General features: G+C 42.1%; 1 protein-coding gene across 25 annotated transcripts in view; it reads right to left on the bottom strand.

Moving 5' to 3' along the window:
- Positions 1-20,272, bottom strand: part of LOC128684052 (uncharacterized) — a 1,018,196-nt gene that overhangs the window by 89,514 nt on the left and 908,410 nt on the right. For all 25 annotated transcript variants that reach the window (XM_070091648.1, XM_070091672.1, XM_070091678.1 and 22 more), the window contains 3 exons: positions 13,300-13,617; positions 3,457-4,566; positions 3,116-3,265 (listed from right to left, as the gene is read on the bottom strand). In XM_070091648.1, the coding sequence (XP_069947749.1) occupies positions 3,116-3,265; positions 3,457-4,566; positions 13,300-13,617 (1,578 nt within the window). The remainder of the gene's footprint in view (positions 1-3,115; positions 3,266-3,456; positions 4,567-13,299; positions 13,618-20,272) is intronic.

The following is a 20,272-nucleotide window of genomic DNA, read 5'->3' as shown; positions in this document are numbered from 1 at the left end:
CCACATCCAAGTATGACGAGTATACTGAAGGATAATAATATTAGCACTTGACCCTATGTGACTGACATTATAGATCAAGAAAAGATCACTCGGCAGCTTATATGTTGAACCCCATTTACGTGGGACTACCAACGCTGGTGTGTTTTGCGTTGCCAGACGTAAGCCACCCGTTTATATTATTTCGTTATTGGCAGTAAGCTGTACATAAATATAGGTTGATCTAAACCAAGTTCTGTAACAAAATATAAACTAACACATCATTTTTGCTATTTAAATGGTGCCAAAATTAACGTATTCTATCGAGTGCAAGCACGAACGCCCTATTTATACGGATTGAGCTCATGTAGCACAATCAATGCATTAATATATAAAACGTTGTTTAGTTGCAGAGGATACTGACTGGTGCCTGCTACCAGGACTAACTTTGCACTTACTGGGAAGACTGCTAGCACTAGAGATCTCGTGACTCCATTCCACACCTCCCTAATGACTTACCTTCAGGGTCAGTATTCTAGGATAGTTAATGGAGCAGTCTAAATAACGACGCCAAGATACCACAGAAAAGTGTGCTTTGTTCCTTTTGGGGGAAGGGGGTATGTTTATATTAACGACTACTTGGCCCCATCCTTAAATCCCAAGCCTGGAGGTTACCTGGAGGTTATTCGGGGGATCAATGCCCCCGCGGCCCGGTCCATGACCAGGCCTCCCGATGGATCAGGGCCTGATCAACTAGGCTGTTACTGCTGGCCGCACGCAGTCCAACGTACGAGCCACAGCCCGGCTGATCCGGCACTGACTTTAGGTATCTGTCCAGCTCTCTCTTGAAGGCAGCCAGGGGCTTATTGGCAATTCCCCTAATGCTTGATGGGAGGCTGTTGAACAGTCTTGGGCCCCGGACACTTACGGTGTTTTCCTTTAGTGTACCAATGGCGCCCCTACTTTTTATTGGGGGCATTTTGCATCGCCTGCCCAGTCTTTTACTTTCGTAGGGAGTGATTTCTGTGTGCAAATTTGGGACCATTCCTTCCAAGATTTTCCAAGTGTAGATTATGATATATATCTCCCTCCTGCGTTCCAACGAGTACAAGTCAAGTGCTTCCAAGCGTTCCCAGTAGTTAAGGTGCTTGACAGAACTTATACGTGCAGTAAAGGATCTCTGTACACTCTCTAGATCTGCGATTTCACCTGCTTTGAATGGAGATGTTAATGTACAGCAGTATTCCAGCCGAGAGAGAACAAGTGATTTGAAAAGGATCATCATTGGCTTGGCATCTCTCGTTTTGAACGTTCTCATTATCCATCCTATCATTTTCTTTGCACGTGCGATCGTGGCACTGTTGTGATCCTTGAAAGTGAGATCCTCAGACATTACTACTCCCAGGTCCCTTACATTATTTTTCCACTCTATTGTATGGCAAGAGTCTGTAGTATACTCTGTTCTAGTTATTATCTCCTCCAGTTTTCCATAACGGAGTAGTTGGAATTTCTCCTCATTGAACATCATATTGTTTACCGTTGCCCACTGGAAAACTTTGTTTATATCTTCTTGGAGGTTAACCGCGTCCTCAGCAGATGACAGCCTCATGCAGATCCTAGTATCCGCAAAGGATGATACGGTGCTGTGGTGTATATCTCTGTCTATGTCTGATATGAGGATAAGGAATAAGATGGGGGCGAGTACTGTGCCTTGTGGAACAGAGCTCTTCACTATGGCAGCCTCCGATTTAACTCTGTTGACCACTACTCTTTGTGTTCGATTTGTTAGGAAGTTGAAGATCCATCTCCCCACTTTTCCAGTTATTCCTTTAGCACGTATTTTATGGGCTATTACGCCATGGTCGCATTTGTCAAATGCTTTTGCAAAGTCTGTGTATATTACATCTGCAGTCTGATTTTCTTCCAGTGCATCCAAGGCCATATCATAGTGATCCAGTAGTTGTGAGAGGTAGGAGCGACCTGCCCTGAACCCATGTTGCCCTGGATTGTGCAGATTTTGGGAATCCAGGTGATTTGCAATACTGCTTCTTAGCACTCTTTCAAAGATTTTTATGATGTGGGACGTCAGAGCTATTGGTCTATAGTTCTTAGCTAATGCTTTGCTGCCACCTTTATGGAGTGGGCCTCCATAAATGGCTAAAATAACAGTTTTAAACACAGGCCCACTGCCCTAAGACATATCAATCACCAACTTGTAGCTATAGCTGCCGCCAATGTGATGCCTTGCTAGATTTGGTAATGATAGAACACAGAATATGATGTTCTCCAGACAGTATATAATTACTTTGACCTGGCATGGGAATGAACAGAACACGCAATATTCACTGACGAAAATGCTATCAGGAATTTGTGTGAAACTGTACTACAACTGAAGGGAGAAAATTCAAGTCTTAAATTATTATCTCTTAAGTGTACTCATTGCACTCCTGCTTTTTATTTGGGTATTTTGTACGAGCAAGGCAATAAGTGGAACCTTTTAAATTAATAAGTGGCACCTTTTTGTGCTCACTCCTCCTATTTTAGAACCTGGTTACACCACTGGCCACAGAGTAGTGTTCTAGTATTATCTATGTATCTCAGTTATACACATAATACAGTACTGCCAAATACTGAAGACCAGAAAAAAAAAGACTGAATTACTCAGGGCCACAATGGCTACCGAGAGACCATGTTCTATAAGTAACAGCTTTAACTGAAATGTACATATTTACAACAGGAGAGATTGGGTGTGTACTCCTTCCAATTATCAATATTCAGTCTTAAGACTGAGCAAATTATTTGCAGAGAATATTTTGGTGTTGATGAATGACTCATTATCCTTGCACCAGGAACTCCTAGACCTTTGCGTGGCTCTGAGTTCAGTTACTCTAAAATTTGCTGGTTCAGGCTTGATTCTACATCACTAATTAAGTGTAGAATTTTCTAGCCTCTCTAGGCTGTTTTTTAACTATCAGCTCAATGAATTTCTTTGCCATTGCCTAAAGTGGTTTGTATAAGGGATGATTTCAACAGTTCTGTGCAGCTAAATCAATTTTTCACATTACTGAGAGGGAGTTCAGCCTCAGAGTTGATAATTTCCTAATCACCAATAAAAGAGGAAAACAAGCACTGTACTTACCTGAATCTGAGAGCGTTCCTCATTACTGATGCCACGGGACTGAAGAGATACAATTAGAGTGAGTTTCGACTCGACCCAGACTCGCACCTCTTCCTGGACAGTAACAAACCTGCTCCACAATTCCAGAGCTGTTTCGTACCGAAGGATAACCTGAGATGAGGAAAGTGGAAATTTTTTTTAGCATCAAATCCTGGTGGGTGATGTCCAACTGTTTAAATATAGGTGTATAATCATATAACACTGTAATAATGTGCAAGATATCACAAATTAAAATAAAATATCTATGAAATATTATGCCATGAAGTTTTGTATTAAATAAAATATAAGTGACACTCTCTTACCGATTCTAGTTTCTCTGAAACACTATTCCAGCGTGTTAGTTGTGTCTCCATGCAGTGAGTTTTCTCCACTTTAACTGCCTGAGATTTAAGTATTTCTAAGAGGTTTTTATTAGTGGTCATAGATCCCTGGAGATTTTGTAGTTCTTCCACATGTTTTTTCAGTGCAGCTCTGTTGACAGAAGGTAAGTCCAAGGCACTTTCAAGAAGATATTCAACCTCCTGCAGGAAGCCATCTACTGCATCAGATGAAGACATGAATTTCTGCCACATATCAAGGCGATTCTTAAGATTGGTTTGGGTCTCCTTAATGCTCTCTGCTACTAATTCAAGTCGTTCTTGAAGAGCTGAAACTTGTAATGTTAATTCTGCTAGGTGGCAAGGGTGATGAGGATCTTGACTCAGAGTTTCCATGCACTGTTTTACTTTAGTGATATCTTCTTCAGTACGGGCCAAACTATCATATATTGTTTGACAGGAATGAAGTGCAGCTTTAAGAATTTGTTCCCCTTCTTTATCTACTGCCTGACACCTTTCCAATGTATTTTCAAGATGATCTACTGTAAGAGAGATACGTTCTACACGGCTAACAGTCTTTTGAACATGATCCAATGTGTATTCCAGAGATGCAATACGCTGCTGGATGGTACAAATCAACTCTTGACAGGTGAGTGACAACTGACCAAGGGTATCCAGTACTTCATCATCTTGTTCCTCCTCAATGCTTGAGACTTGTGTTAAGTGTTCTAAGTTCTCCTTGCTATTCAAAATTTTGATTCGTAGCACCTTGTAATTTTCCGATATATCTCTGAGTTGTTGGATTGATGTCACATTAGTATCTATATTCTGCAAGGCAACTTCAATATTTGATAGTGTATCTTGAGTCTCCGCCAACAGTTGTGGTACAGGAACTACTTGGATCTGGATCCGGTGCAATTCCTTTTCCTTCTGTTGGAGAAGTTCCTCAAGCTCACCCCACTCACTCTTGAACTGTGAGAGGAAATGTCTCTGGTGGGTTTCATCTGTCATGTTCACTAAGCCCACTGATTTGTCGAAGTGGTTCATGCATTCATTTAGTAGTACACTTTGACTATCAAACTGAGCCTTGAGATTCTGGAAAAAAGATATTCACAGATAAATAGGAAATCAACATACAGAGTTGAAATCAATGTAGAAAAGATAATCATCTAAAAATCATAAAAGAATAAGAGAAAAATAAATAAAAACTTATCAGCAAGTAGTGGAAGAATACTGGACAGGGATTCAAGGGGTAGTAGCAATAAATGCTACAACCACTGAAAGCTTAAAACAAATTAAATTAAAAATTAAACAATGATACTGAGCACAGCTTTCTTCTTTATAACTACTATACATAATTAATCAAACTTTCTAGAAAACAAGGGTTTGGGGGAACATTTTTGTGGGATAAAATGAATGTTTAAAGCAAAATTCACTTCAGTGTAATAACTTACAAGGGGCCATTTAACAAACGATCAGCCAGAATCCGAAATTTAATGACGGGTCCTTTATATATGGGCACATTAAAGAAGTGACTCAAGGGAAAACTGAGGCAAAACACTGTCATTACTATTTTATTTATCAGAAAGGCAGAAATATCAATAATTCCACTACTATACATATTTGAACATGTTTGGAAAAATGATCATCATTTGCTGGATATAACATACAGTACATGTGTGTAAGAGCAATAATATATGTATATAAAAGTGTGTGCATATGTGCTTACCTGTACATGGTTGCAGGGGTCAACTCTCAGTTCCTAGCCCCATCTCTCAACCTGCCACATTCCAGATTCACTCCCTCCTTGCCTCATGGGCCTTTTTGTATTAAGTCTTAAAACTATGTATGGAGCTTGTCTTCAGTTCTTCATCATGATCATTTCACTTCCCAACTGTGCTGAGACTGAAGAAATACTTCTTGACAGCCCCATGTCTTATCTGTGTCTTTAATCCCCAGCTGTGTTCCTGAGTAACTGTTTCCTGCCTCTCAAACAGCCTGTCAATGTCTACCCTATCAATTTCCCTGAGAATTTTGTATGCTGTTGTTCTTCAGTCTTTCAATGTCCTCATATTTAATTTGGTTAGCCTTTCCTCAAGGCTCATGCCCCCTAGCTCTGAAATAGCCTAACTGCATACTTCTGCATGCTCTCTACTTTGCAGTGGCGGCTCGTCTATAGGAGCTGCAGAGCTGCAGGTCCCCCAGATACTCACTGCCAGACGTATGACTTATCAGCCTTATGATAAAAAATTTGCAACTGACATATATATTACAGGAAAAATCTGTTGTATGTTGTTTTCAATGTATTTACAAGTGAATTTTTTATTTTTTTGTTGTTGAAACGAGATAAAAAATTATTAAAAATAGAAGTTTGATGCAGTACAACATTATAGGTATTATTGGCGCTACACCTGGCAGTGAGGAGCTGCACACACATATACGAGTACATATATGTGAACGCTTATTATTATTAAATTTAGTTTAATTTTAATAGTAACGTTTATTATGCTGTTCTACGAGGCTTGCAATCATGCAGTCCCCCCATTCTATTTTGATGAGCTGCCACTACCGGAATGACACTTTGTTGAGATGCCTGTAGGCTACTCTTAGATTTACCAAATGTGCATTGGTTGCATAGTTATTTGGCCAATGTGAGTGAAACTTACAAATAAACACATATGGCACATGGTGCTGCTGCTGCTTGTGGAGAAATTTTCTCTATGAGAGGGGGTATCAGCCCCCCTTCAGCCCCTTTCAGCCCTGAGGGGCCCAGCCCTCTCAGAAGGGGCAAGCATCTTGTTTACTGCTACATCAAGTAATTACCAGCAGATGTTACATGGTCATGCAGTTCTTTGCAAGAGTCAATGTTGCAAGTGTGTAGTTTAAATAAGATACAATCAATCTCTTACCTTAGCAGGACAATTAAAGAAATCCTGCACCCACTTTATTACCATGGTAAAGATAGTGTACATTGTTGTCTATGCTTAGACAGCATGAATCAAGCATTCTGCTTTGCTTCCTGGTGGAAATTTGGCAAGGAGGGGAAATGTGCTAGGTCAGCTTTTCCTTTATGTGCTAGGGGCATTGGCAGCAGCATAGGAGGCTGTGGGGTTAGATTGCTTTTGGCCCTGCTGGGGGGATACACTGATGCCGGGATAACCAACGAAGAACACTGATCCGTATGTTTTTGTGCATAAAAGGATCTCAAAGAAAATATCAAGACACTTACAGAGAAATGTGATAAGCTACTTTAGTGACATTATGGTGAACAAATCTTGATGAACAGTGTAACAACAAGTGTTGCGATCCTAACGGAGTGTGTGCGACATTCTTCAAAGAACACGTCTGCTTCAATCAAGACAACATATAACCGGGTGCAACTACGGGTCAGCTAAAAGTACCCAGGTGCGTTTACTATACATGTACATGATAGGGGTGGGTCGGCTGCGCAGCGGATATCCTTTTATGTTTATTAATGTACCAATACCCTGTGAAACACGGACTTTTGAGTCCACACACGTGAGTATTCTAGTCAGCAATCAGTGTCTGAGATATGCTGACATAACACCCCCTAGGGGTAATTATACTCACTAATAAATTATTTTCCAGCCTGTGAGGTAGTGCATATGACATCTTCTCAAGACATCGCCTGCAGGGACGGCTGTGTAGGCAAAAGCTGTCTTTCAAGTTAAGTTTCCCTACAGTCCACTATTTAATCTTTGACTTAGCTTGTAGCATTAACCTCAACACTGCTGGTGGTATTTCTGCTACAGCATTGATGCTCATTAACTGAAGGATGGAGGAGAGAGGAGGGAGGTGGATAAAGGAAGAGGAGGAGGAGGAGGATAATACCTTTAACTCTGATGAGTTCCAAGAGTTTTTTTTTTTACTTCCAAAACCCTGCCATAGGCTGGATGTGAACAAAGGCTAAAAGGACCACTGAGGCTCTTTTACCTGATGCACAACCCTTCAACCCAACAACAGGTGGCCAAAGAACTGTTATAACCCTACAACTCGGCAATAGCAAAGCAGATGTAATGCTTCTATAGATATTTTGATATTTACTTTTTGTTTTTGTGTTATGCACTCATAAAACAGATGTACATATAACACTATTCTTCTGCTAAACAATGGACCCATCTCTGATAGGCCTTTTTATGGGAAAACTGGATTCACTTAATACAAAAAGAATTGAATTACATAAGAAAAATTATTGTCTCAATTAGCATCCTGAGTTATAACATGGGATCTCATGGGGAAAATTAGATTCGCTTAATGTAATTTTTGCTTGACGAACACTTATTACAGTCTTATCTCGGTCGTTCAGCGAGGGATTACTGTATTATGCTAACCTTTTTTTTTTTTGTTATCCTAGGTAATTTACGATATGTATAATAATTGTACTTAGGTGTACCTGTGCCTAAATAAACTTTACTTGTTGACCCATAGGTGAGTGGGATCTGCAGCCTCTGACCCCAGAGCCTATATCCCATTTCCAGTCTTCTTGCTCCTTCCCCACTCTTAATACCTTGCATTTACTGAGGCTGAGTTCAAGAAACCACTTGCCTGACAAATCTATTTGGAGTCTTTCCCTGTCTTCATCCACTTTTATTCTTCTCATCAGTTTTACATCATCAACAAACACAGATATATCTGAATGAATCTCATCTGGGCTATCATTCACATAAATCAGAAATAGTACTAGCCCTAATATCAATTCTTGCGGAACCCCACAAGTTACTCTGTCATTCTGATGTCTCTTCCCTGACAGTCACTCCTTTGTTGCATACCAGTTTCTGAACAAAATTGAACTTCCCTTCAAACTTGTTCCTCAATCAGGTCTTAAGTTAATCCATCATTGTTTCCAGGGAATGCCATCCACCTCCTTCATGCCCCTGCTTCCCTTTTTTTGAATGATTTTCTGCTTTGTCATTTTTCTGGCTTGCATGAGAAAAGTGTGAATGTGAGTGTGTTAGTGTGTGTATGTGTATGTATGCTAATTAGTTACCATTTTGTCCAAGGCACTTGTCACTAAGACACTTGGCCTGTTTTTTGTGTGTATTTGTAACTTTCAGTTGCATCCTCTTGTTCCTGTGTCCCATCTGCAAAACATTCTGGCCCTGTTCACTTTGTCTATTCCTCTCAGCATTTCCTCTCTCTCTCTCTCTCTCTCTCTCTCTCTTCCTCTCTCTCTCTTCCTCTCTCTCTCTCTCTTCCTCTCTCTCTCTCTCTTTCTCTCTCTCTCTCTTCCTCTCTCTCTCTCTCTCTTCCTCTCTCTCTCTCTCTCTTCCTCTCTCTCTCTCTTCCTCTCTCTCTCTCTTCCTCTCTCTCTCTCTTCCTCTCTCTCTCTCTCTTCCTCTCTCTCTTCCTCTCTCTCTCTCTTCCTCTCTCTCTCTCTTCCTCTCTCTCTCTCTTCCTCTCTCTCTCTCTTCCTCTCTCTCTCTCTTCCCCTCTCTCTCTCTCTTCCTCTCTCTCTCTCTCTCTCTCTCTCTCTCTCTGTGTGTACTCACCTAGTTGTGTGTGTGTGTGTGTGTGTACTCACCTAGTTGAGGTTGCAGGGGTCAAGTCCTAGCTCCTGGCCCTGCCTCTTCACCGTGTACTCACCTAGTTGAGGTTGCAGGGATCGAGTCCAAGCTCCTGGCCCCGCCTCTTCACTGGTCGCTACTAGGTGTGTGTGTGTACTCACCTAGTTGTACTCACCTAGTTGAGGTTGCAGGGGTCGAGTCCGAGCTCCTGGCCCCGCCTCTTCACTGATCGCTACTAAGTCACTCTCCCTGAGCCGTGAGCTTTATCATACCTCTGCTTAAAGCTATGTATGGATCCTGCCTCCACTACATCGCTTCCCAAACAATTCCACTTACTGACTACTCTGTGGCTGAAGAAATACTTCCTAACATCCCTGTGATTCATCTGTGTCTTCAGCTTCCAACTGTGTCCCCTTGTTACTGTGTCCAATCTCTGGAACATCCTGTCTTTGTCCACCTTGTCAATTCCTCTCAGTATTTTGTATGTCGTTATCATGTCCCCCCTATCTCTCCTGTCCTCCAGTGTCGTCAGGTTGATTTCCCTTAACCTCTCCTCGTAGGACATACCTCTTAGCTCTGGGACTAGTCTTGTTGCAAACCTTTGCACTTTCTCTAGTTTCTTTACGTGCTTGGCTAGGTGTGGGTTCCAAACTGGTGCCGCATACTCCAATATGGGCCTAACGTACACGGTGTACAGGGTCCTGAATGATTCCTTATTAAGATGTCGGAATGCTGTTCTGAGGTTTGCTAGGCGCCCATATGCTGCAGCAGTTATTTGGTTGATGTGCGCTTCAGGACATGTGCCTGGTGTTATACTCACCCCAAGATCTTTTTCCTTGAGTGAGGTTTGTAGTCTCTGGCCCCCTAGACTGTACTCCGTCTGCGGTCTTCTTTGCCCTTCCCCAATCTTCATGACTTTGCACTTGGTGGGATTGAACTCCAGGAGCCAATTGCTGGACCAGGTCTGCAGCCTGTCCAGATCCCTTTGTTGTTCTGCCTGGTCTTCGATCGAGTGAATTCTTCTCATCAACTTCACGTCATCTGCAAACAGGGACACCTCAGAGTCTATTCCTTCCATCATGTCGTTCACAAATACCAGAAACAGCACTGGTCCTAGGACTGACCCCTGTGGGACCCCGCTGGTCACAGGTGCCCACTCTGACACCTCGCCACATACCATGACTCGCTGCTGTCTTCCTGACAAGTATTCCCTGATCCATTGTAGTGCCTTCCCTGTTATCCCTGCTTGGTCCTCCAGTTTTTGCACCAATCTCTTGTGTGGAACTGTGTCAAACGCCTTCTTGCAGTCCAAGAAAATGCAATCCACCCACCCCTCTCTCTCTTGTTTTACTGCTGTCACCATGTCATAGAACTCCAGTAGGTTTGTGACACAGGATTTCCCGTCCCTGAAACCATGTTGGCTGCTGTTGATGAGATCATTGCTTTCTAGGTGTTCCACCACTCTTCTCCTGATAATCTTCTCCATGATTTTGCATACTATACATGTCAGTGACACTGGTCTGTAGTTTAATGCTTCATGTCTGTCTCCTTTTTTAAAGATTGGGACTACATTTGCTGTCTTCCATGCCTCAGGCAATCTCCCTGTTTCGATAGATGTATTGAATATTGTTGTTAGGGGTACACATAGCGCCTCTGCTCCCTCTCTCAATACCCATGGGGAGATGTTATCTGGCCCCATTGCCTATGAGGTATCTAGCTCACTCAGAAGTCTCTTCACTTCTTCCTCGGTTGTGTGCACTGTGTCCAGCACATGGTGGTGTGCCCCACCTCTCCGTCTTTCTGGAGCCCCTTCTGTCTCCTCTGTGAACACTTCTTTGAATCTCTTGTTGAGTTACCTGGTTACCCCGGGTTGCTGTGTCCAGTCTCTGGAACATCCTGTCTTTGTCCACCTTGTCAATTCCTCTCAGTATTTTGTAAGTCACTATCACGTCCCCCCTATCTCACATACTTCACGTCATTTCTTGTTGTCTCTCCTCCTTCCTTCCTTAGCCTGATTACCTGGTCCTTGACTGTTCTTTTCCTCCTGATGTGGCTGTACAACAGTTTCGGGTCAGATTTGGCTTTCGCTGCTATGTCGTTTTCATATTGGCTTTGGGCCTCCCTTCTTATCTGTGCATATTCGTTTCTGGCTCTACGACTGCTCTCCTTATTCTCCTGGGTCCTTTGCCTTCTATATTTCTTCCATTCCCTAGCACACTTGGTTTTTGCCTCCCTGCACCTTTGGGTAAACCATGGGCTCATCCTGGCTTTTTCATTATTCCTGTTACCCTTGGGTACAAACCTCTCCTCAGCCTCCTTGCATTTTGTTGCTACATATTCCATCATCTCATTAACTGGCTTCCCTGCCAGTTCTCTGTCCCACTGAACCCCGTTCAGGAAGTTCCTCATTCCTATGTAGTCCCCTTTCTTGTAGTTTGGCTTCATTCGTCCTGGCCTTCCTGCTTCTCCCTCCACTTGTAGCTCTACTGTGTATTCGAAGCATAAAACCACATGGTCACTGGCCCCAAGGGGTCTTTCATATGTGATGTCCTCGATATCTGCACTACTCAAGGTGAATACTAAGTCCAGCCTTGCTGGTGTGTGTGTGTGTGTGTGTGTGCGTGTGTGTGTGTGTGTGTGTGTGTGTACTGACCTAGTTGTACTCACCTAGTTGAGGTTGCAGGGGTCGAGTCCAAGCTCCTGGCCCCGCCTCTTCACTGGTCGCTACTAGGTCACTCTCCCTGAACCATGAGCTTTATCGTACCTCTGCTTAAAGCTATGTATGGATCCTGCCTCCATTACATTGCTTCCCAAACTATTCCACTTCCTGACTACTCTGTGGCTGAAGAAATACTTCCTAACATCCCTGTGATTCATCTGTGTCTTCAGCTTCCAACTGTGTCCCCGGGTTGCTGTGTCCAGTCTCTGGAACATCCTGTCTTTGTCCACCTTGTCAATTCCTCTCAGTATTTTGTAAGTCGCTATCACGTCCCCCCTATCTCTCCTGTCCTCCAGTGTCGTCAGGTTGATTTCCCTTAACCTCTCCTCATAGGACATACCTCTTAACTCTGGGACTTGTCTTGTTGCAAACCTTTGCACTTTCTCTAGTTTCTTTACATGCTTGGCTAGGTGTGGGTTCCAAACTGGTGCCGCATACTCCAATATGGGCCTAACGTACACGGTGTACAGTGTCCTGAACGATTCCTTATTAAGATGTCGGAATGCTGTTCTGAGGTTTGCCAGGCGCCCATATGCTGCAGCAGTTATTTGGTTGATGTGCGCTTCAGGAGATGTGCCTGGTGTTATACTCACCCCAAGATCTTTTTCCTTGAGTGATGTCTGTAGTCTCTGGCCCCCTAGACTGTACTCCGTCTGCGGTCTTCTTTGCCCTTCCCCAATCTTCATGACTTTGCACTTGGTGGGATTGAACTCCAGGAGCCAATTGCTGGACCAGGTCTGCAACCTGTCCAGATCCCTTTGTAGTTCTGCCTGGTTTTCGATCGAATGAATTCTTCTCATCAACTTCACGTCATCTGCAAACAGGGACACCTCGGAGTTTATTCCTTCCGTCATGTCGTTCACAAATACCAGAAACAGCACTGGTCCTAGGACTGACCCCTGTGGGACCCCGCTGGTCACAGGTGCCCACTCTGACACCTCGCCACGTACCATTACTCGCTGCTGTCTTCCTGACAAGTATTCCCTGATCCATTGCAGTGCCTTCCCTGTTATCCCTGCTTGGTCCTCCAGTTTTTGCACTAATCTCTTGTGTGGTACTGTGTCAAACGCCTTCTTGCAGTCCAAGAAAATGTGTGTGTGTGTGTGTGTGTGTGTGTGTACTCACCTAGTTGAGGTTGCAGGGGTCGAGTGCTAGCTCCTGGCCCTGCCTCTGTGTGTGTGAGAGAGAGAGAGAGAGAGAGAGAGAGAGAGAGAGAGAGAGAGAGAGAGAGAGAGAGAGAGAGAGAGAGAGAGAGAGAGAGAGAGAGAGAGAGTGAGAGTGAGAGAGAGAGTGAGAGAGAGAGAGAGTGAGAGAGAGTGAGAGAGAGTGAGAGAGAGTGAGAGAGAGTGAGAGAGAGTGAGAGAGAGTGAGAGTGAGAGTGAGAGTGAGAGTGAGAGTGAGAGTGAGAGTGAGAGAGTGAGAGAGAGAGAGAGAGAGAGAGAGAGAGAGAGAGAGAGAGAGAGAGAGAGAGAGAGAGAGAGAGAGAGAGAGAGAGAGAGAGATAGCCAGAAAAGGAATGAAAATAGTCACCCTACAGAAGGAACAAACTAAAAATATATAAATTCTGTAAAATTTACAACATACCCAAATTTGATTGAATTGCTCCTTTAGCTTTTCTTGGTCCTGTGGTGTCAGATCAATGTTTTCTAGTGAGGTCTTGGCCTGTGAACACCATTCCTGTAGCTTGTCCATCTGAGTTTGATACGTGGACCAATGGACATGCAGTTCTTCAAGGCGCTCTAACAAGCGACTGACCTCCTGGCGCAATCTCGTTGTTCGTTGGTGGTGTGTTGTCACTCGCGTCTCAAGGTGAGTACAAGTGATAGAGTCTCCTACTTTTCGGACCATTTCCACAAGGTGGCCCACGTGAGCTTCATGTGTGACACTCTCCACCAGAAGATCCTGTATTGTCATCATACACACAGACACATACACATTAGTCATGCCAAGGGTTAAGTTAGCCCCTACCATGTTCTTTCTAACTCTTGGGCAAGATGAAGTAATGTCTGTTTATCTCACTTTATGATGGAAATGCTAAAATATTTTGAAAGATAAATAATCTGGTAATATAAGGAATTATATAAGACTGTTAAGCTCAGAGTGTGACTCATAAATATTAAACTAATATACAGCACTGTTCACAATGTTAGGAGAAAATTGGTCTTGCAAAGAAGTTAAAATTAATTTAAAATGATAAATATTACAACAAATAATTAGTAAAAAAAAGCAATAAAATTGAAATTTCATTGAGGCTCTGAATGCAGACTAAAGATGAATAATCACAAATGAAATTGCATACAGCTGTTAGTATTATTGCAAACCTGTGAAACACTACAGGAACTAATTTCTTCTTATATACATTAGAAAATAATGTTAACACTTTCCATTCACAAAATTGTATGATGGAAATTCTTTCCTAGTTACACAGAAATGGCATATTATTATTGTTAATATATACATATTCAAAATGTTGGGGAAAAAAAAATGCTACTGTATACACAAATTAAATATAAATTATGTTAGGTTCTGATAAGCTACTAGGAATACAACCCATTCCCTAGTGTATCATTTTCCTTCCCCACTGTTGAACCTTTCTAACATTAAGTTCAATATGTCTCCGAAATCTCCTGTTTTCTCTCTTGGGGGTTTCTGGTTGCTATGAATAGGGAACACAGCTGGTATCTCTCTTATTTGCTCATTATGGACAACATTTAGACAGGTACAGGAGGGCCCCACTTATACAGCAGGTTAGATTCTGGGCTACCACTATAAAGCAAAAATCACTGTAAAGTGAAAAATAGCCCTTTTTTCACTTTCAAATGCATATAAAAGCCTGATAACCTGCTTACACTATCATATATTAAGTGAGCAGTAGAGCTAGGCCTAAAAAATGCATATACAGTACACACATTACTTACCTTAAAATATTTTCGTACTTAGCTTATATTGAGTGGTGAATATATATATTGTAGGTAGCCTGAATAAACGAAGAATGGGCATAACTGAAAACCGCTCTATTAGAAAAGCGCTGTAAAGCGAAGCCCTCTTGTAATAGGTTTTTTTTATAAGTTACAGCTTGTAATAGGTTTTTATAAGTTACAGGGGGGCCTGTACATATATATATATATATGTATATATTTTTAGGGAGGGCCTATGCAAATACATGTTCTGCCAGACTAGAAAAGGAAGGGATAGCCATTTACTCTGTTTACCTGGAGTCTATCTGGGCCCCTGCGGCCCAGTCCATGACCAGGCCTCCCGGTGGATCAGGGCCTGATCAACCTGGCTGTTACTGCTGGCCGCACATAGTCCAATGTACGAACCACAGCCTGGCTGATCCAGGACTGACTTTAGGTATCTGTCCAAGTACCTCTTAAAGGCAGCCAGGAGTCTATTAGTAATTCCCCTTATGCCTGGTGAGAGGCTGTTGAACAATCTTGAGCCCTGGACACTTACTGTGTTTTCTCTTAGTGTACTAATGGTGCCCCTATTTTTCATTGGAGTTATGTTGCACTGCTTGCCCAGTCTTTTGCTTTTGCTTCTGCTGAGCACATAGATGGCATCATAATGATGTGACCTGCCCTATGCACACAAGCTAGGGAGACAATTCCTTCCCAGAAAAAGATTACATATTTAATACTATAGTTGTGATCTCCAAGGGAAGGGGAACTTTACATTGGATCACCTTGTTTTTAACAAGGAGAGATGCTAATGTCTGATTTGAGCAAGAGAGAGAGAACGTTCTTTCTGGTTTTCCTATAACATCTTTTTTTTTAACCTTCCACTTACAACTCTCAGACATGGGAGGACATTATGCAACATCATGTAATGATTTCCTAGGTCCCTAGTAACTGAAGTTCCCAGTCCTGCTGATTATTGAACAGGCACTTGGCAAGAAAAAAAAATGTCCATAGATAGGATCAAGACTTTATAGACCTGTAAGGTTCAGATTCATGACTGTCTGGTTCAGTGATAAATGAGCTACTCATGCAGGCCTTTAGTAAGTCAAATGATAATTTTGCCTTTCCTACTTTTCACCCCTCAAAAAATAGGATGCCATTGGAGCTATTGATCCAAGAACTGAACTTATCCCTTCTGTGGATTAAAGCTGATTACCCTGTTTCCTATGTGATATATGACTGCTGTGGATTTAGTGATTCCCTTGGATTAAAAAAAATTAATACAAGAGATTCAAAAGCTATTTGCAGTGTGGATTTCTGTTAGAGAGGATTGATATGCATTTAATGTTTATTCTTAGCTTCTTTACTATTCTTTTATTCTTTAAAATCAGTAATTAGGACAATAAATATTCTGTATTATAGTACTATACAGATGTCAGTTTCTTGATGACTTTCAAGCCACTATTATACAACAAAGACCAATGTGACAATTCCCACTTTATGTGAGATTCATTATCTTTTAATCCCACACCTCTTCCATACACCCTGCATCCCCTTCCTATACAACCCCATCTATAAACAACCATGGTGCCTTCACACATCCCTGTCTCAGGTCAACTTTTACTGGAAAATAGTCCCCCCTCTCTCCTACATATTCCTAACCTGAATTTTACTCTCCACATAAAAATTACTGTTTTTACTGCCCTATTGCCTGTTCCATACCTGCCACATTGCTCCCTATTCACCTCATCATGTGCCTTTTCTAAATTCATAAATATGACAAACAGTTCCTTACCTTCATTTGTTCACTCATATATTTTAATGTAAACACTTAACTATGTCTTTATTGTTCCTCTATAGTCCTACTTTCTGCCATTCTCCTAACTCTTTCAATAATAATTCTGCCATACACTTTACCCAGTATACTGAATAGGCTTATTCCCATATAATTCTTAAACTCTCTCTCTTGTCCCCTTATAACAAACAAATGTACAGTGGTCCCTCGATAATCGTAGGGCTCGAGAGCCGATATTTTCGTATAAACATGGGCTCGCTAATCGTAGATTGACTCACGAATAGTAGTTTGTCCGGGATGCGTACGCACGCTGTGAGCCGGGGCGGCCTCCCTTCCCAGCCAGTGTGGCATTGTTTACCAGTGAGCGACGGCCCCCCTCACTTGCTCTTACGAAATATTTCATAATATTCCATTTATTTTAGTGCTTGCAAGTACTAAATAAGCTACCATGGCTCCAAAGAAAGCTCCTAGTGCCAAGCCTTTGGTAAAGAAGGTGAGAAATATGACTGAATTTAAGAAAAACATCATTGAACAATATGAAAGTGGCTTAAGTGTGGCTGAACTGGCCAGGATGTATAAAAAACCCTATACAGTGGACCCTCGACATTCGATACTAATCCGTTCCTGAGAGCTATCAAATGTCGAAAATATCGAAAGTCGAATTAATTTTCCCCATAAGAGATAATGGAAATCAAATCAATCCGTGCAAGACACCCAAAAGTATGGAAAAAAAAATTTTACCACATGAAATATTAAGTGTAATGCAATAGAATAATTACAATAACAATAGAATAATAACAATAGAATAATTGACACTTACCTTTAATGAAGATCTGGTGATGATTGATGGGATGGGAGGAGGGGAGAGTCGAAGTTGTTACTGTTTAGAAGGGGAATCCCCTTCCATTAGGACTTGAGGTAGCAAGTCCTTTTCCGGGGTTACTTCCATTCTTCTTTTAATGCCACTAGGACCAGCTTGAGAGTCACTAGACCTGTGTTGCCATTCCTTTAAGATTTGTCTAAAATGGGCTATAACATTGTCACTGTAATAGTCACCAGCACGGCTTGCAATAGCTGTATTAGGGTGATTTTTCATCCATAAAGGTTTGCAGTTCAACCCACTTTGCACACATTTCCTTAATTTTTGAAGTAGGCACAATGGAGTCCACAACTGGCATAGGCTTCTCAGGGATAGCCCCATACCCTTCAAAATCCTTTTTAATTTCCATACTAATTCTCACCCTTTTTACCACAGGGTTGGCACTAGAAGCTTTCTTGGGGCCCATGTGACTTATTTTGCAGAAACAAGCACCAAAAAACAGTGATAATATGGATAATATGGAATGTACCGAATGTATCCTTAGATGCGCGCACACTGGTTGGCTTGTAAACACTGGCACACACGGGGCAGTTCAGGCCAAACGTGGACATGTCTCGTACGAATCGTATCGAATGTCGGGTTTTCCATCGAATGTCGAGGCGAAATTTTTGCGTTAAAATGCATTAAATGTCGGATTTATCGAATGTCGATGCCACCGAATGTCGGGGGTCCACTGTACAACCATATGTTCCATAGTGGCCAAGAAAAAGGAAATCAAGGATGCTGTTGTTGCAAAGGGGGTAAATATGCTGACAAAAATGAGATCACCAGTACTTGAAGAGGTTGAGAAGTTATCATTGGTGTGGATAAACGAGAAACAATTAGCAGGAGATAGTATTATGACGTCGACTATTTGCGAAAAGGCTAGGCAGTTGCACAACGATCTGGTAAAGAAATTGCCTGCAACTACTGGTGAGGTGAGTGAATTTAAGGCCAGCAAAGGTTGGTTTGAGAAATTTAAGAACCGTAGTGGCATACACAGTGTGGTAAGGCATGGTGAGGCTGCCAGTTCGGAGCACAAAGCGGCTGAAAAATATGTGCATGAATTCAAGGAGTACATAGAGGCTGAAGGACTGAAACCTGAACAAGTGTTCAACTGTGACAAAACAGGCCTCTTTTGGAAGAAAATGCCAAAGAGGACCTACGTTACACAGGAGGAAAAGGCACTGCCAGGACACAAGCCTGTGAAAGACAGGCTGATGCTAATGTTCTGCGCTAATGCTAGTGGGGATTTCAAAGTGAAGCCATTACTAGTGTACCATTCTGAAAATCCCAGAGAGTTCAGGAAAAACAATGTTATGAAGAGTAAATTGTGTGTGTTTTGGAAATCTAATAGTAAGGCATGGGTCACGAGAGAAATTTTCGTCGAGTGGTTCAATGAAGTGTTTGGCCTTAGTGTGAAGAATTACCTCCTGGAAAAGAAATTGGATCTCAAGTGCCTCCTAGTAATGGATAATGCACCTGCTCATCCTCCAAACTTGGATGACCTAATTTTCGAGGAGTTTGGGTTCATCACAGTAAAGTTCTTGCCCCCGAATACCACTCCTCTCCTCCAGCCCATGGACCAGCAGGTCATTGCAAACTTTAAAAAACTCTACACCAAAGCAATGTTTCAAAGGTGCTTGAATGTGACCTCAGACGCTCACTTTACCCTAAGAGATTTTTGGAGAGAACACTTCAGCATCCTCCATTGCATAACCCTTATAGGTACGGCTTGGGAGGGAGCGACTACCAGGACTTTGAACTCTGCTTGGAGAAAATTGTGGCCAGATTGTGTCGACAAGAGGGATTTTGAAGGGTTTGGGGCTGACCCTGATGAGCCTATGTCTGTTGTTAAATCTTTTGTGGCACTGGAGAGTTCCATGGGGTTGGATGTGAATTTGGAGGATGTGGAATAGTTGGTGGAAGACCACAACGAAGAGCTCACCACTGAGGAGCTGCAAGAGCTTCAGCAGGAAGAGCAACAGATCGCAGCTCAGAATCTTGCTGCAGAGGAGGAGGGAGAGAGATGGAAGAAGGTGCCTTCTTCAGAAATTAAGGAGATTTTTGAAATGTGGGGTAAGATGGAAAGATTTATGGAGAAACATCACCCTGACAAGGCTGTTGCAAGCCATGTTGGCAACATGTACAGTGACAAAGTCTTGGCCCATTTTAGGGAAGTGTTAAAGAGACGCCAGAAACAGAGCTCTTTGGACAGTTATTTTGCGAGACAGGACTCCAGTGACTCTCAAGCTGGTCCTAGTGGCATTAAGAAACAGAGAAGAGAAGTAACCCCAGAAAAGCAATTGGTACCTGAGGTGTTGATGGAAGGGGATTCCCCTCCCAAACTGTAAATAATCCAATCTCTCTCCTCCTCCAGTCTTCCATACACTAAGAAGAATTGCCAATAAAGGTAAGTGTTATGCTGTTAATGTTTCATTCATCATGTCCCACTGTATTGTTTATGTACTACATCTATATTTCATGTAAAAATTTTTTTGGTTTTAATACCTCTGGGTGTCAGGAACAGATTAATTGTATTTTCATTATTTCTTATGGGGAAAATTAATTCAAAAATCGTAGATTTCGACAATAGCAGCACCTCCAGGAATGAATTAAATACGATAAACGAAGGATCACTGTACTACTCACTCCCAGATTATATCCGCCACCTGCTTTAAACATCTTAGTCTTATTGCCATCTGTCCGAGTCAATTTACCCCCTTTCATTCTACTCGCTACCTCACTTTCCCCACATCCATCTTTTGCTCTTTTTTCCTCTTTTTTTTTTTTTTTCTTTTGCACAGAAGCACCAAAACAAGTGAAAAAAAAATATTCATTATCATTCATTCAACATCTGCTCTGCCATGTGTGCACAGACATCACAATTCAAATGACCCTCTAAATTGCAACATCCCCACCTCTCCTTCATAGTACAGGCTCTGTACTTCCCACCTCCAGGACTTAAATCCAGCTAACCAGTTTTCCCTAAATCCCTTCATA

The sequence above is a fragment of the Cherax quadricarinatus genome, chromosome 3 (assembly GCF_038502225.1).
Source record: "Cherax quadricarinatus isolate ZL_2023a chromosome 3, ASM3850222v1, whole genome shotgun sequence".
Classification (NCBI taxonomy): domain Eukaryota; kingdom Metazoa; phylum Arthropoda; class Malacostraca; order Decapoda; family Parastacidae; genus Cherax; species Cherax quadricarinatus.
Note: the sequence above shows the minus strand (reverse complement) of the source record. Positions and strands in the feature narration are given on the sequence as shown.